The 15,823-nt window shown below is 47.6% G+C and overlaps 1 protein-coding gene across 1 annotated transcript in view; it reads right to left on the bottom strand.

Annotated features, from left to right (window-relative positions):
- LOC147123331 (melatonin receptor type 1A) overlaps positions 1 to 7,832 on the bottom strand; it is a 68,800-nt gene extending 60,968 nt beyond the window's left edge. The window contains exon 1 of the mRNA XM_085965873.1: positions 7,802 to 7,832. Coding sequence (XP_085821999.1) covers positions 7,802 to 7,832 — 31 coding nt within the window. The remainder of the gene's footprint in view (positions 1 to 7,801) is intronic.
- Between the last annotated feature and the right edge of the window lie 7,991 nt (positions 7,833 to 15,823).

Raw genomic sequence — 15,823 nt, 5'->3', positions numbered from 1 at the left:
TTCATACTCGCAGCGTCCGTAGCGTCTTTGACGGCTGCGGAATTGTCCAGGAAGAATTCCATACACATAAACCAGTGTCCGAAGCGTGCCGATGCGTCCGAAGCATGCTGGTCCAAATCCAAACGTTCAGGTTTCAAGAGTTGATCCATTGTGTTGAAAATTAAGTCAATAAAATTGATGTGCCTCAATAAATCCGAGACTCGATGTTAGCGAAACAAAACAAGGCTTTTATTGACTTAGAAGGTAACACACAGAGGAGAATGTATCTTCCATCCAGAGGTCTGCCGTACTGGATGTGCTGCAGGCTGGGCCAGCTTACATAGGAGCCAGGTATGGGCGGAGCCCTACACACAGTACAATACAATGGAAATGAAACTGAAACCAACCACAGTCACAGGCAGAGAAATACTGATGAGTGATGAATGGAATATTTCATCACACATCCGTCAGCGGCTTATAGCAAGTCGCTTCTAGGCCCCCTCTGAGGGAATGGCTTCTGCCATTCAAAGAACCTGAATGGAACCGTGCCGCAACCCCTAAGCCGGTCAAGGCAACAATTAGTTCAAAGAGCAAACATGCACATTCTGAATAAAGACACTTCTTTATTTAACAAACTGTGTACCCTTCCCGCATGACAAAGTAATAGAAAGAAACCCCCAAAAAAACAGTCAGTCACATAACTGGCTCTCACAACCTGGAGACAATGACCAAAACAGTAACAAAAATATGACCACGATCCTCGGCCTTCAATAAAACAATTAACAACATTTTGCCACACCTCCTACTTTTGCCCTTCGAGGGTGATCTGCTTCGCTTGCGAGATTGGCCCCTTCCCACCCTGCAGCTCCTCCATAATGGGACCCCAGTGGCTGCAGCAAGGCTGGGGGAAGGCTGCTGGGTGTCAGAAACTGAGGCTGCAGATGCCCTTGAGGGACGGCCTGGACCAGCTCTGGGCCTGGAGGGCCCGGCTGCTGACTGCTCCAACTCTGTATGGGCGGCAGCAGTCTGTCCTACCGGTGGTGGCAGCTGCAGAGGAGAAGTGACAGTGCTGGCAGCAGGAATGCTGACATCCTGAGAGAGGACAGCAACTCCCTGTTCAGCCGACACACTGGCACTCCCACGGGGCAGCACTGCAGCATGCGGAGCAATCTGCTGGAGCACAGATTTCTGGCCTGCTGCGGCACGGTGAGGGCCCCGGGGAATCCTGCCCGATCCAGCGAGGGTGGCAGCAGTCAGTGCTCGTGTGGCCTCAATCTGCGTCTGCATGAGACCAGCCACTGACTGCATTGCAGCACTTAGCAATTGCGTGGCAGCTGCCTGTGCTGCGCCGAAGACCTGAACAATCCTTGCCTGTGCTGCGCCAAAGCCCTGGACACTCCTTGCCAGTGACTCAATGGAATCTGGCATCCTTGCCACTGCAGCCATGAGCTCAGTGTGCCTGTGCTCCGCCTGGGCGCTCATTTCAGCGAGGACCCGCACCTCGTCCGCGCTCAGTGCAGCAGGACTCGAAGCCAGACTCTCCCTCCAGGGAGATGGCCTCTGAGCTTCCCTACCCCCCTCACACTGCTGCAGCCCGCTGGGCCCCGGAGCTTCACCCTCCTCAGACCATTCCCCCTTGCTCCCCTCCAGGGAAGGCGTGTCCCCATTATGGCCATGGGCTGCCTCGGCTGAGGGTGGCACTGATGGTCCGGCTTCCTCCTCGTTGTTGCCTTCAGAATCCCTCACAGTGGCAGCTTGAGGGCCCGCCTCCTCACCTGGTGAATCAGCATCTGAAAGCAGGGAGATACAAGAGTGGCTTTAGCGTGAGGACAGGGTGGCAGCAAGGGAGGCACGAGTGCTGCAATGTACTGATTTGGCTCGAAAGTGGCAAAGGATGCTGGTGTGAGGAACAAGTGGAAGGAGAGAGGTCAAAAAGGTGATGACCTTACAGTTGCTGTCCATAATGGGGTCGGCATCTCCAGTGGCGACGGGGCCAAGCATCCGGCCTGCCATAATCCGTTGGACTCGCTGCTCCAGATCGGTCAGGGCTTGAAGGTGAGGCTGGCCACCCTGGTCTGTTGCTGCTGCCTCCTATTATGCACCAGCTTTTCCTGCAAGAGAAAGGACGGGGTCTGAGTACAGTGTGCAGCCCTGATCTTGGCTGCAATGCCTCTCATGGTTGAATAGCCCTTACAGTGTGCAGCCCTGATCTTGGCTGCAATGCCTCCCATGGTCGAATAGCCCTTACAGTGTGCAGCCCTGATCTTGGCTGCAATACCTCCCATGGTCAAATAGCCCTTACAGTGTGCAGCCCTGATCTTGGCTGCAATGCCTCTCATGGTTGAATAGCCCTTACAGTGTGCAGCCCTGACCTTAGCTGCAATGCCTCCCATGGTCGAATAGCCCTTATAGTGTGCAAAGTGCTGAAAGTGTGTGTGAGTTTCCTGAAAGGGCCATAGGTGTTGAATGAATGCTGGGCATTGGGGCTTTCAGGGCCCTTTGGCCAAAAAGTGAGGTCGAGATGCAGGGATGAAGAGGATTCTGAAAAGGGCACTCACCCTGATGACCCAAGTGAGGTCGTTGAACTTCTTCCTGCATTGCACAGGGGTCCTAGGCACCATGCTGCTGGAGGTCACTCTGTGAGCCCCCTCCCTCCAAGCTTTTCGGTAGTCACTGGGCAGCGGCCTCCTGCCACTGTCTGGGTACAGGAGAGATCGCCTGCGCTCCACCGCGCCAACCAGAGCCTCCAAGGCCCCCTCGCTGAACCGCTGCGCTCGCTCCCTGGCCCTCTCCATGGCCCTTGGCTTAAGTATGTGGCAACAGGTCTGTCCAGGCCGAGATTCAGGGCTCCGATGCGCAGGGTGTGGCTGCAATTCAAGATCAACCCTCCCCTTTAAGAGCTGACCGGCGCCAGCATGTCTGTGTGCAATCACTAACTGAGCACTTGCACTGCGCCCGCACTCAGAGGTAACGCCTCGCTCCTCTGCCTTTGCGCCTTAAGACAGTCGTGGGGTGAAGGAGGCCAATTTAGCAGTGGGCGGCGATAATTTGCGCCGAGCGCAAAATTTCGCGCCCGGCCGATACGTACGCCCCAAACGGGGCAATACTGAATTTCTCCCCCTTGGTTCCTCTGACTCCAGCCTCTTGTGCATTCTCTCCCTCCCTTTACCCCACTAGTTGTGTCCATGCCTTCCGCTGCCTTGATTCCACATTCATGGAATTCATTCTCTAAACATCTCCTCTTGGAAGAACCTCTTGAAAATCCACCTGTTTGACCAAGCTTTCGAACAGCCCTCCTGATATCTCAGCATTCATTATCTTCCCTTATGCCTCTGTGAAGCATTTGGAACAATGTTTCTATATTAAATGCAAGTTCTTGTTGTTACTGCTGTAAGGATCCTGTGTTAAATGGGTTGCCTCAATCTTGTTCTCCTTGTGGGCAAAACATTTCTCCAAGTTAGTACTGTACTACTTAGCAATGTTGCTCAGACTAGCCCAAAGATGGTTGTTGTGGGAAGAAGAAATAATGCCACACTATTGTAGTAGATGGTGCTTTTCTGTGGTTGGGGGCAAAGTATATTGTTGGAGCAGAGTGGAGGAAGCTTTGCTCTACATTTGGCTGTGCTATACCTGAGTTAGTTAGTTAGAACCTCCTGTGTCTAGTGGCACATGAGGCAACCCATTCCTTCCACTGTGTCTGTCCAGAGAAATATATTTGACTCTGATTAGAGTATCATCTTGCCTTACATCCAGCAAATTGTGGTTCTCCACAGCTGATGTTAATATTTGCAAGTCTGTAACAGACTCGGCTTGGTTCTGTAACGAAAGGCATTTCTATGTGGACAGGTCATTAGTCTGACTCACAACCTCCTACCAGGAGAACTGGTGGATTACCTCTATTTTGGCTCCTACCTTTTGACATATCTGGCTGGAGTGGCCCTAACAGAAGTTATACTCTGGCCAGCATAGCTCTCTGGCCTAGAAATTGGGTATAGCCCCGCTTGAGGCGTTAGAACTGGCACTGCGCAAAGTTTATAGCCAGACGAAACTTATCGCTGCCTGGCGAGATATTGGGTTGCATCGCTCTCAAAGGGGATTGAGGCGCTAACTCAGACATTGCACGGGGCTCCTAAGGGGCAAAAGTTCAGGCGCTACCCAATATCAGCGCGGACGGGCGCAGCGCAGGTGATCTCAATTACCGGAGGACCACGAGACTTCCAGGCACCGGCCGGCTCTTAAAGGGGTGGGTCAGTCAGCCTGAGCAGCTACACTCAACGCCCTGTAGGCCTCAGAATCGGCGCTCGCCCTTCTCTGGCGCAGGAAACTTGGTGAGGATGGAGAAGGTGAGACAGAGAGCAGAGCGCTTCAGCACTGAGGCTCTGGACCAGTTGGTGTCTGCAGTTGAGCGCCGTCGAGATGTTCTGTATCCTGGCAATGGCAAGAGGCCGAATCAAAAGGCTTACCGGCGATCTTGGAGGGAGGTTTCTCAGAGGGTCAACTCCAACAGCATGGCGACCAGGACCCCTGTTCAGTGCAGGAAGAAATTCAACGACCTCACTCAGGTCGTTAGGGTGAGTGTTGGTTATGCAAACTTCTGATTCCCTCCATCTGCACCTAACTTCGAGGACCCTGTTGCCATGATGCCCCAATGGCCATCTGTCAGCAAGCACCCATGGCCCTTTCTGGGCACACACATGGACATTTCACTCAAGGCCACATGTAAGGGCTCTTGCACCATGGGGGGCATCAGATGATCTCTCAAGGCATCATGTAAGGGCTCTTGCACCATGGGGGGCATGAGATGATCTCTCAAGGCATCATGTTACAGAACTTCCCCTTCTTTTCCCTGCAGTCCAAGCTGGCGACGATGCGAAAGGAGCAGCGTCGAACCGGTGGCGGACCTCCACAAGTGGTCACTCTCACGGATCTCGAGGAGAGAGTGCACCAGATTCTTGGAGGACATCTGTCTGGTCCTGTTACCACTGCAGCTGCCGACCCCATTCTCGACAGCGAGGGTAAGGCTCTCACCTTTTGCAGCTGTCTCCTTCCACTTGATCCCCGCCAGCATGCTTCCTCAGTGTGCCGCAGTGTGCCATGCCTTTCCGCCAACCTGTCCTTTTGCTAAAGCCACTCTTCCACCTCCCTGCTTTCAGATGATGCATCACCAACTGGGGCTCCACGCCCTGAAGCTGCCAGTGCCAGTGCCTCCGGAGGCGAGGATCAGGAGGAAGCCAGACCATCCGTTCCAATCTCAGGGGAGCATACACATGTACAGACTGGGGATAGTAGTTCCCTGGAGGGGAGGGGAGGGGGCTCTGAGGATCAGGCAGTTGCCGGACCAAGCGGCATGCAGCAACGCAAGGGGGGTAGGCAAGTTCGGCCACCATCTCCCCGGAGGGAAAGGCAGGTAGTGATGACTGCTGCACAGAGTGCAGAGGAGGTGCGTCGCCTGGCTGAAATGAGCACCCAGGCCCGGCTCAGGCACACTGAGCTGATGGCTGCAGTGGGGAGGATGCCTCAGTCAATAGATACACTGGCAAAGAGTGTGTTGGACTTCAGGGCAACAATGGACAGGACTCTCCAGGGCTTCGGGGCAACAATGGACAGGACTCTCCAGGGCTTCGGGGCAACAATGGAGAGGACTCTCCAGGGCTTCGGGCCAGCAATGGAGAGGACTCTCCAGGGCTTCGGGGCAACAATGGAGAGGTCTGTCGAGGGCTTTGGGCCAACAATGGAGAGGACTGTCCAGGGCTTCGAGGCCGCTATGGAAAGGACTGTTCAGGGCTTCGGACAATCCCTGGAAAGGTCTGTGCAGGGCTTGTCCGAGGCAGTGGAGCGGTCAGCACCGGCCTTGTCCGAAGCAATGGAAAGAACTCCGAAGCACTGGCACCTGGCTCACAGGTCCTCACTGCTGCCACACAGTCACTTGCCGGCCTCGTCCACACCCAGATTGAGGCAACGCGAACTCTCACTGCAGCCACCCTATCTGCATCAGCTAGGATCACCCGGGCCCTTCCAGTCCCACACAAGGCCAGGAATCAGTGGAGCATACGATTGTGGCGGATGAGCCGAGCCGGTCACCTCAGAGAGCCAGTGTGTCGTCCGACAATGGTGCAGGTGTCCTCTCTCGGCAGGTGACCATTCCACTTGCCAGCGCTGGCACGTCTGCAGTGCAGCTGCCACCACCTGCAGTGCACACTGCTTCCAGCCATGCTCAGATCAAGCATCCTGCGTCCGCACCCTCCAAGCCCAGAGGTCGGCCAGGCCGTCTCTCAGGGGCTTCTGCACTTCCAGACAGTCAGCAGGCGTCCCCCAGCCTTCACCCCGCCACTGGGGTTCAATTACGTAGGAGCAGCAGGGAGGGAAGGGGCCGAGCGCGAAAGAGAAGTCGTTCTCCATCAAGGGGCCAGCAGTAGAGGGAGGTGCTGAGATGTTTCTTTGGCCAAAATCAAGGAGACCCTCACCTGTTGGAATTGTTGGAAATAGTTTGTTTAGTTTGGCGGCTTTGCCGAAGAGTTAACTGTTATTTTGTTAGTTATGGTTTCTGTTGACATGACGTTGTTTTGCTGTAATGAAAGACTTTTGTGACAATAAAGAGAAGTTTAAATGTGCTATGGTGTACGTGACTAATTACAGTGATGCTGGCCTTCAGAGGCTTTGAAACATCCAAAGTGCGCAGCAGTTAAGACACTCATCATTCCGCCAGAGAGGCCTCGATACGAGTCCTCATGAGCCTGTGACAGATGGCCCTTCCACTTTCAGGAGCCCTTCCATCTCCCTCCTCCTCCTCCTCCTCCTCCTCGTCCGCATGCTCCTCCTCCTCCTCCTCCTCCGCCTGCTTCTCCAGGGTCAGAGGGAAGGTGATGAATTGACGCCTTCGCCTATAAAGGGCAGCTGTAACTTGCCGGATGCAGCAGTGGACTGCAACCTGAGAGATATTCGCGATGTCCCCAATGGCTCACTGAAAGGATCCGTTGCCATAAAAATTGAGGCCAACAGTCAGTTTAGCGGCCACCGACAGAGAGGTCATGCACCGTAGACGCGGCTGCAGATCCTCAGCAAGCAGGTGGCACAGCTCAGTAACAACGTCCATCCCGAATCGGAGCCTTCGCACACACTGCTCCTCTGACATGTCAAGGTATGACACCTGCTGCCTAAAGACCCTCGCAGCATGCCCTCGGATTGGCCGACCTCCATTGCCCCTCCTCCTTCTGGCCAATCCCGGCCCTCTCTCCCGCCATCTCTCTGCCCCTTCATAGTATTCGGCCATGAGGCCGTGGCCCTCCAAAGCATCTCCCATTCCGATGCCAGTTGGTCAAAAGGCTGTTAGGTCTAGTGCTCCAACTGCTCCGGACAGGTTTGAGGGTCCCAAATACTCTAATGCTAAATTCCAAAAACTCTGCTCCACAGTAGCTCACCAACTCTCTCCACCAACGATCGCAATGAACAGACCAAGTGGCTGAAGCTTCTGTACTAGAGCTGTCCCCTTTAAATAGCGCCCCCCGACTCCGAGAAGGGCCTGCTAATGCTCCTTTGAACTGTCACTAATAGCGCTAGGCGTAAAGGCTCCGGGCGCCACCCAATATCCGCTCAGGCGCCCCGAAAAGGCGTTGCACAATGAAATGGCGTCATGATCTGCTTGCGCTCGCAGGCGCGCGCAAACACTTAGCGCAGGCGTTAAATGTATAGTCAATATGGGAGTTGTCGCTATCTTCATGAGTCATAGGAGCATACAAGCCTTTTCACCAAGTCAAGGTGCAGCCCCGAGGGAAGGGCTACACCCGACCTAGGAGTGGGAGTACTTGATGCTGTCACTGGATACCTGAAATGAAAATTATTCTATTCCCACACATCTTGACAATCAAATAGGAAAAAAGAAATAATAAAATTAAATACTTTCACATCGATATATTATTTCAGACTGTGAATTAATATTGGTGTTAGAAGAAAGGAAAGGAGAGGAGGGCTTCAGAACTGCTGACTAATATCTTCCTTTAAAGCTGTTTGTTTTATTAAATTTATAAATCTGCAAATGATGGATGTTTCATGAGAATACAGGGAAGAGGGTCTCAAGAGAAACAATGCAAGGACATTCTAGTACAATAATTCAGTTCAAGACAAGTGGAGCACCATTAAAAGCACAATGACGAGTAAGCAGGATAAATGCATATCTAGGATCTACAAGCAATGACTAAACAAGCATGAGCCTAAATGGATTAACAAATGAATCATCATTAACATAGTGGATAAACAACTTTTACAAATCCTCCAAGGAGAAAGGTAAGGTAGATGGTATTTATCTGTAACAGTAGCGGAGTTGTTGAACACTGGGAAGGTACCAAGAGATTGGAAATAGGTTAATGTAGTGCACATTCTCAAAAAGGGTGACAAACAGGACATTGGTGACTACCTGCGGCAAGGTCTAGATGACAAGGAGATGGAGAAGGTGACTGCTAACCAGTGAGTGAAGCTGAAAGAGTTTTGTGAAGGAGAGACGGTGCCACTGCCATATAAGGATAGACCTGCTGTACGAGATCGATGAGGACAAAGAGCGTCCTGCAGGAAAGTGATACCTGGCAGACTGAGCAGCAGATAGGCCAGCCGAGGATGAAGAGAAGATGAATGGAAGCATTGAAAATCTGGAGGACATAAAACGTCATGCAGTCAGGGACTGGGTCTCCATGACAGCATCCTGGCTGGAGATCTTTCTTCATTTCATGAAGATCCAGTGGACCCATGTCAATGAGGATGGGCACAATGTTTCCAAGGAGAAGGTAAGTGAAATGTGCAAAGGAAACAGAGAATCACTGATGGTCATGGTGCTTAATTGCATTATGATTGTTTGGGACCAGCCAGTCTTTCCCTGTCTGTCTTAATGTATGTTCAGACTTACTTCTATAATGTGTAAAGTAATGGAGTATATTACCAGTAGTAAATGTGAGGAGTATTTGTACAATAATAACCTTGTAAACATTAGTCAAATTGATTTAAAATAGGAGAATCCTGTATGACCAACCTCCTTACTTTTTTATGAGAAAATAACATTCCAAGTGGATCAGGATTTCCAAAAAGCAGTTGACAAAGTCCCATCCCAAAATTCTACTAGTAAAGCTCCAAGCTATGGGGATCCAGGGTAACTCTTGGGAATAAAAAATAAACGATCTAAAGAGTAGAAAACAACAGATACTAGTTAGCTTGGGTATTTCGGAAGGGGTGGGAGGAGTGCTGAGTGGGGTGTCCAAGGGACCCCCTCCTGTTTGTGAGGTTATGCACTTTGGCAGAAAAAATCAAAGAGCAAGTTATTATCTAAATGGAGAGAAACTGCAAAGTGCTACAGTACAAAGGGATCTGGGGGTCCTGGTGCATGAAACACAAAAAGTTAGTATGCAGGTGCAGCAGGTGATCAGGAAGGCCAATGGAATCTTGGCTTTTATTGCAAGGGGGATGGAGTATAAAAACAGGGAAGTCTTGCTGCAGTTATACAGGGTATTGGTGAGGCCACACCTGGAATACTGAGTGCAGTTTTGGTTTCCATATTTAAGAAAAGATATACTTGCTCTCGAGGCGGTTCAGAGAAGGTTCACTCGGTTGATTCCGGAGATGAGGGGGTTGACGTATGAGGAAAGGTTGAGTAGGTTGGGACTCTACTCATTGGAGTTCAGAAGAATGAGAGGTGATCTTATCGAAACATATAAGATTGTGAGGGGGCTTGATTGGGTGGATGCGGTGAGGATGTTTCCACTGATGGGTGAGACTAGAACTAGGGGGCATAATCTAAGAATAAGGGGCTGCCCTTTCAAAACTGAGATGAGGAGAAACTTCTTCACTCAGAGGGTAGTAAATCTATGGAATTTGCTACCCCAGAGAGCTGTGGAAGCTGCAACATTAAATAAATTTAAAATGGAGATAGACAGTTTCCTAGCAGATAAGGGAATTAGGGGCTACGGGGAGAGGGCAGGGAAGTGGACGTGAGTCTAGGTTCGGATCAGCCATGATCCTATTGAATGGCGGAGCAGGCCCGAGGGGCCGTATGGCCTACTCCTGCTCCTACTTCTTATGTTATGTTATGTATATCAACAGCTTGGATACAGACACTCAATATGGGCCGGCTGATTATAAAAGGTAACTCAGGAAATACAAAATAATTTGGACAAATTATGTAGGTGGGCACAATAGAATATAAATGTAATGTACTGCAGATAGGAAGAAAAATTGGCCACATACATATTCCATGAATAGGTAGATAAAGGGGAACCAGTGGATGTAGAGTATTTGGATTTTCAAAAAGCATTCGATAAGATGCCACACAAGAGGCTATTACACAAAATTAGGGCTCATGGGGTTGGGGGTAATATATTAGCATGGATTGAGGATTGGTTAACGGACAGAAAACAGAGAGTAGGAATAAACAGGTCATTTTTGGGTAGGCAGGCTGTAACTAGTGGTACCGCAATGGTCAGTGCATGGGCCTTAGCTATTTACAATCTATATCAATGACTTAGATGATGGGACTAAGTGTAATGTATTCACGTTTGCTGGCAATACAAAGCTAGGTAGGAAAGTAAGCTGTGAGGAGGATGAAAAGAGGCTACAAAGAGACAGGTTAAGTGAGTGGGCAAGAATGAGTCAGATGGAATATAATTCGAAGAGATGTGAAGTTATCCATTTTGGTAGGAAAAATAGAAAAGCAGAATACTTTTTAAAAGGTGAGAGTTTGGGAAATGTTGGTATTCAGAGGGACCAGAGTGTCCTTGTACACGAATCACTGTAAGTTAACATGCAGTTACAGCAAGTAGTTAGGAAAGCAAATGGTATGTTGGCATTTATTACAAAGAGGTTGGAGTATAAGAGTAAAGACGTCTTACTGCAATTATATAGGGCATTGGTGAGATCACAGCTGGAGTATGTAATGATATCAGCAAATAGAGATGGTATTTGCCTGTTCGATTATGATGCCTTAACAGCATGTTTGCATCTATTGATTGCTTGTGCCTGACCAGCAGAGGGCATGTGACCGAGACAAGCAAGGCAGTTCAGTTTAGTTTCAGTTTCATTCGAGATGCATCACTAGCATGATGTCTCCTGTAAATGCTGTATAAAGAGTTGAACAGACTTTAGATTAAAAGACATTCTCTTTCATAAATGTCTCGTCATTGAACCCACAAAGAAATCAATACATGGTGTCAGAAGTGATTGAAAGAGATGAAGAGAAAAAATCTGAAGTTAAATCAGCTATCCACAAATTAGCAAGCCAAAAGAGAACATCGTTGCTTACCATTGGAGAATAGCTAATGAAGTGAAAAAATGGAAGGTTTACACCCACCGGCGACGCTTCAGTTGACAGGTAATGTGGCTGAAAATTGGAGGAGGTTCAAACAACGTGTGGGGTTGTATTTAGCGGCAATCGGAGCTGACGAGAAAAGTAATAAAAATAAATCATCACTGTTCTTACATGTCGTGGGTGATGAAGCGCTGGAGGTGTATAATAACTTCACATTCGTTGCTGATGGAGACAAAATGAAGTCAGATAAAATAATGGAACAGTTTGAGGCCTACTGCATACCTAAACGTAACGTGACGTTTGAGAGGCACAGATTTTTCACATGTGTACAGAAAATGGGTGATACTATTGATCAGTATGTGACTGAACTGAGAAACAGAAGCAAATCGTGTGAATTTGGGGGACTGACAGACTCGCTGATAAAAGACAGACTGGTGTGTGGTATTCCAGATAATGGTCTAAGGGAAAGACTGCTAAGAGAGCAAGATCTAGACCTGGGAAAAGCCATAGCACTGTGTAGGGCTACAGAGACTGTGAAGTTGCAGGCAAAGGAGCTGTTCAGTGACAATAGCTGCAACGTGGGTGCAGTGAGTAAGAACGGACACAAACCGTTTAACAAAAAGAGCGCCAATGTGAAAAAAGAGGCGTGGCCAGCGAACGAAAATGAAAGGGACAATCAAAAGTCATGTAGTCGATGCGGTACACAGCATACACCAAAAAAGTGTCCAGCATATGGTAAAACATGCAATAGTTGCAACAAGAACAACCATTATGCCCGTTGCTGCAAGAACCAAGCGCAAGAAAGCAAGGTCCATGCAGTAGATGAAAGCAAGATAGAGGAGTTCAATGTAGATGTTGTGTCTGAAAACAAAAAAGAAGAAAGAGACTGGATGTTGACACTAAAAGTGAATGACATACACATTCCATTTAAATTGGATACTGGAGCACAAGTTAATGTGATATCAGAGACTGATTTTAAGAAAATTAGACCCAGACCAAAGATACATGGAATAAAAGTGAAAGTGACAGGATACTCAGGTACTGATATACCAGTGAAAGGAAGATGCATTGTCAAAGTAACACACAAGGACAGAGAGCACACGCTAGCATTAATCGTGGTGCCAAAGGATGTGCAAGCCATACTAGGTTTAAAAGCCTGTGAGAGACTGGACCTGGTAAAGAGAGTCCTCGTTGTGGAAAGCGAAGGAGAGACAGTCTATGATGAACTGAATGTTGCGTACACACCGGGTCAGCTGATGTATACAGCAGACACGTTGTCCAGAGCTGTTGACCCAGGAGAGCCCGCAAACACAGTGAAAAGACTGATGTACAAGGCAAAAGACAGTGGAACTGACTTCTACCAGAGCATGCTTGTATACCGCACAACGCCGCTCGAGTGTGGTATGTCACCAGCCCAACTCCTTATGGGATGTATGCTAAGGTCAAACCTACCCATTCCGGAGAACCTCCTGAAAACAAAAGAGGGAGAGAAAGTGAGGAAGTTCGAAGAACAACAGAAGGAAAAGCAAAAGTACTACTATGACAGAGGAACACAAAACCTACCTGAAATCCACACTGGTGACCAAGTAAGGTTCAAAGACAAAACAAACATATGGACTCAGAAGGGAACTGTCCTGAGTGAAGTTCAACCAAGATCATACACCATACAGACAGATGAGGGTGCTGTTCTGAGAAGAAATCGTCGAGATCTTCTCATGGGACCAGCCACAGCAGGTCAAGAGACTGATACTGTTGAACAACCTAATCACACAGCTGAGAACCAATCATCTGAGGCAACAACTCAGATTCAAGGACAATCAATCAGAAAATCCTCAAGACACGTGAAGCCTCCTGAGAGACTCATTGAGCACATTTAAGGACTATTGTTATAGAAGGAAGTAATGTTATCTTATTCTTTCTTCAAGTTCTAGTGTATTGACATATTTCATGTGAACACACAAAGCAAGGTTAAAAAACCTTGATCATGATAATGATAATGTAAGCTCATTAAGTGTTACAGTTAAAATGCAGATTAATACAAAGAAAACATGTTGTTAGTTAAAAGTAAAATACTTTTGTTTTAAGAAAAGGAGATGTAATGATATCAGCAAATAGAGATGGTATTTGCCTGTTCGATTATGATGCCTTAACAGCATGTTTGCATGTATTGATTGCTTGTGCCTGACCAGCAGAGGGCATGTGACCGAGACAAGCAAGGCAGTTCAGTTTAGTTTCAGTTTTGTTCTAGATGCATCACTAGCATGATGTCTCCTGTAAATGCTGTATAAAGAGTTGAACAGACTTTAGATTAAAAGACATTCTCTTTCATAAATGTCTCGTCATTGAACCCACAAAGAAATCAATACAGAGTACTGTGTATGTTTTTGGTCTCCTTACCTAAGGAAGGATAAACTTGCCATAGAAGGAGTGCAATGAATGTTCACTAGACTGATTCCTGGGATGAGGGGATTGTCCTATGAGGAGAGCTTGAGTAAGTTAAGCCTTTAGAAGAATGAGAGGTGATCTCAATGAAACATAAATTCTTAAGGGGCTTGACAGGGTAAATGCTGAGAAGCTGTTTCCTCCGGCTGGGTGTCCAGAATGAGGGTTCACAGTCTCAGGATAAGGAGTAGGCCATTTAGGACTGCGATGAGAAGAAATTTCTTCACTCAGAGGGTTGAGAATCTTTAGAATTCTCTACCCCAGACGGCTGTGGATGCTCAGTCATTGAGTATATTCAAGACAGAGATCAATAGATTTTTGGATATTAAGGGAGTCAAGGGTAATGGGGATAGTGCTGGAAGGTGGAATTCAGGTAGAAGATCAGCCATGATTTTATTGAATGACGGAGCAGGCTCGAAGGGCCGATTGGCCTACGCCTGCTCCTATTTCTTATGTTCTTATGCAATAGCTAAGGATGAAACTAAAAGAGATCTAAAGATTTTAATGGATTCAAAACTTAAAGGGGATCATTTTAACTTCGGGCAATGGTGTAAAGTGGCCGATACCGAAATGACCACCCACTGTACACCTCACTAGATTTTCCCTTCCAGTGACTTCAATGGAATGAAAAAGTAGGCGTGGTGAGTAATGGCCGGCTAATTCGACATTGCCCGTTTTACACCACCGCCCAAAGTTAAAATCACCCCCAACAGTCTTGATAAGAGGTTACTAACAAGTTGTCTTAGAGGTATATAATTGTAAATGACATTGAAAAGTTGGATCTGGAAAATTGCTTCAAACTAAATTATAAAAGTAGGACAATGGAATAGTGGTTCAATCTAGGGAAATATAATTTTGGGACCAATATCAGGATGTTCCTCACACAAAGAGTGATCAACACATGATCTTCCTAATAGAATACTGCAGGTGATAACTCTGTAATCATTTAAGAAACAATTGGATGTAGCAGTGGGGGAGGCGGAGGGAATGGTATTGTAGGGTCTTTCTGGATAAAGTGACCTAAGATGAGCCAAATGACCTACCTCATTCGCATGTGCTGCAAATCTACTTTGGGTTTTTATTAGCCTTGAGCATTAATTAGTAACAAGCAGACAGCACGTTTTGCTGTACAAAGTCAAACAGAACCAAAACTTTGAGTCCTGTTATAAGGATAAATTTTACAAAGTTGTACTTACAGCACAAAGGAGCGAGTATTGCTAATTTGGATAGGTCAGTAGGTCTGCAAGATTTTTGTGATCTTTTTGAGGAACTTTTCAATCTGATTTTAGTGATTCCTTTTTTGGTGGTGGGATTCAAGTTTTTTTACCATTTTCTCCTCTCTTGAAAGCATATACTTTCGTTGTGTGCAGTTCCACAAATAACATCAGTCCTCTGGACTAATTTAAGATTAATGGATAAAAAAAGGTGCCAAGTTTTATTTTAGTCCCGGAGGCACAAGATTGCTGTCACTTCCCTGGACAGAGACACCAATATCCAATTCTGCACATTGAGAGATTTCTGTCCTGTCCCTGTACTGAGGAGGCTGCTGTTTTTAAAAAAATCATTCTCAGGATGTGGACATCGCTGGCAAGGATGGCATTTTTTGCCCATCCCTTGTTGCCCAAGATTTGATACAACTGAGTGGCTAGATAGGCCACTTGTGAGGGCAGTTAAGAGTCAACCATGTTGGTGTGGGACTGAAGTCACGTATAGACCAGAGCAGGTAAGGGTGGCAGGTTTCCTTCCCTAGAAGACATTTGGGTTTTTACGATAATCCGACAGGTACAGGTCACTTTACAGTTTACTTCTGAATCTTTTAAACTGAATTCAAATTCACAAACTACCATGGTGAGATCTGAAGTCATATTCCCTGGATTATTATTCAAGGTCTCTGGATAACTAGTCCAGTAAAATAGCCACTACACTATCGTGCCCCTAATACACTTTTTGGTCTCTATCATGAATCTTCTGTCCAATCCCTGCACTGACAGGCTTCTATTTGGCCTTCACAGTGAAAATATGGCCTTGTCTCTGTACCAGGAGATTTCTGTTTGGTCTCTGTTTGGAGACTACTATTCCATCTTTGCACTGTGAGAGAACTGTTAAGGGTCTACCATGAGA

The sequence above is a fragment of the Somniosus microcephalus genome, chromosome 2 (assembly GCF_052327205.1).
Source record: "Somniosus microcephalus isolate GS21.2 chromosome 2, FLI_Smic_1.0, whole genome shotgun sequence".
NCBI lineage: Eukaryota > Metazoa > Chordata > Chondrichthyes > Squaliformes > Somniosidae > Somniosus > Somniosus microcephalus.
Note: the sequence above shows the minus strand (reverse complement) of the source record. Positions and strands in the feature narration are given on the sequence as shown.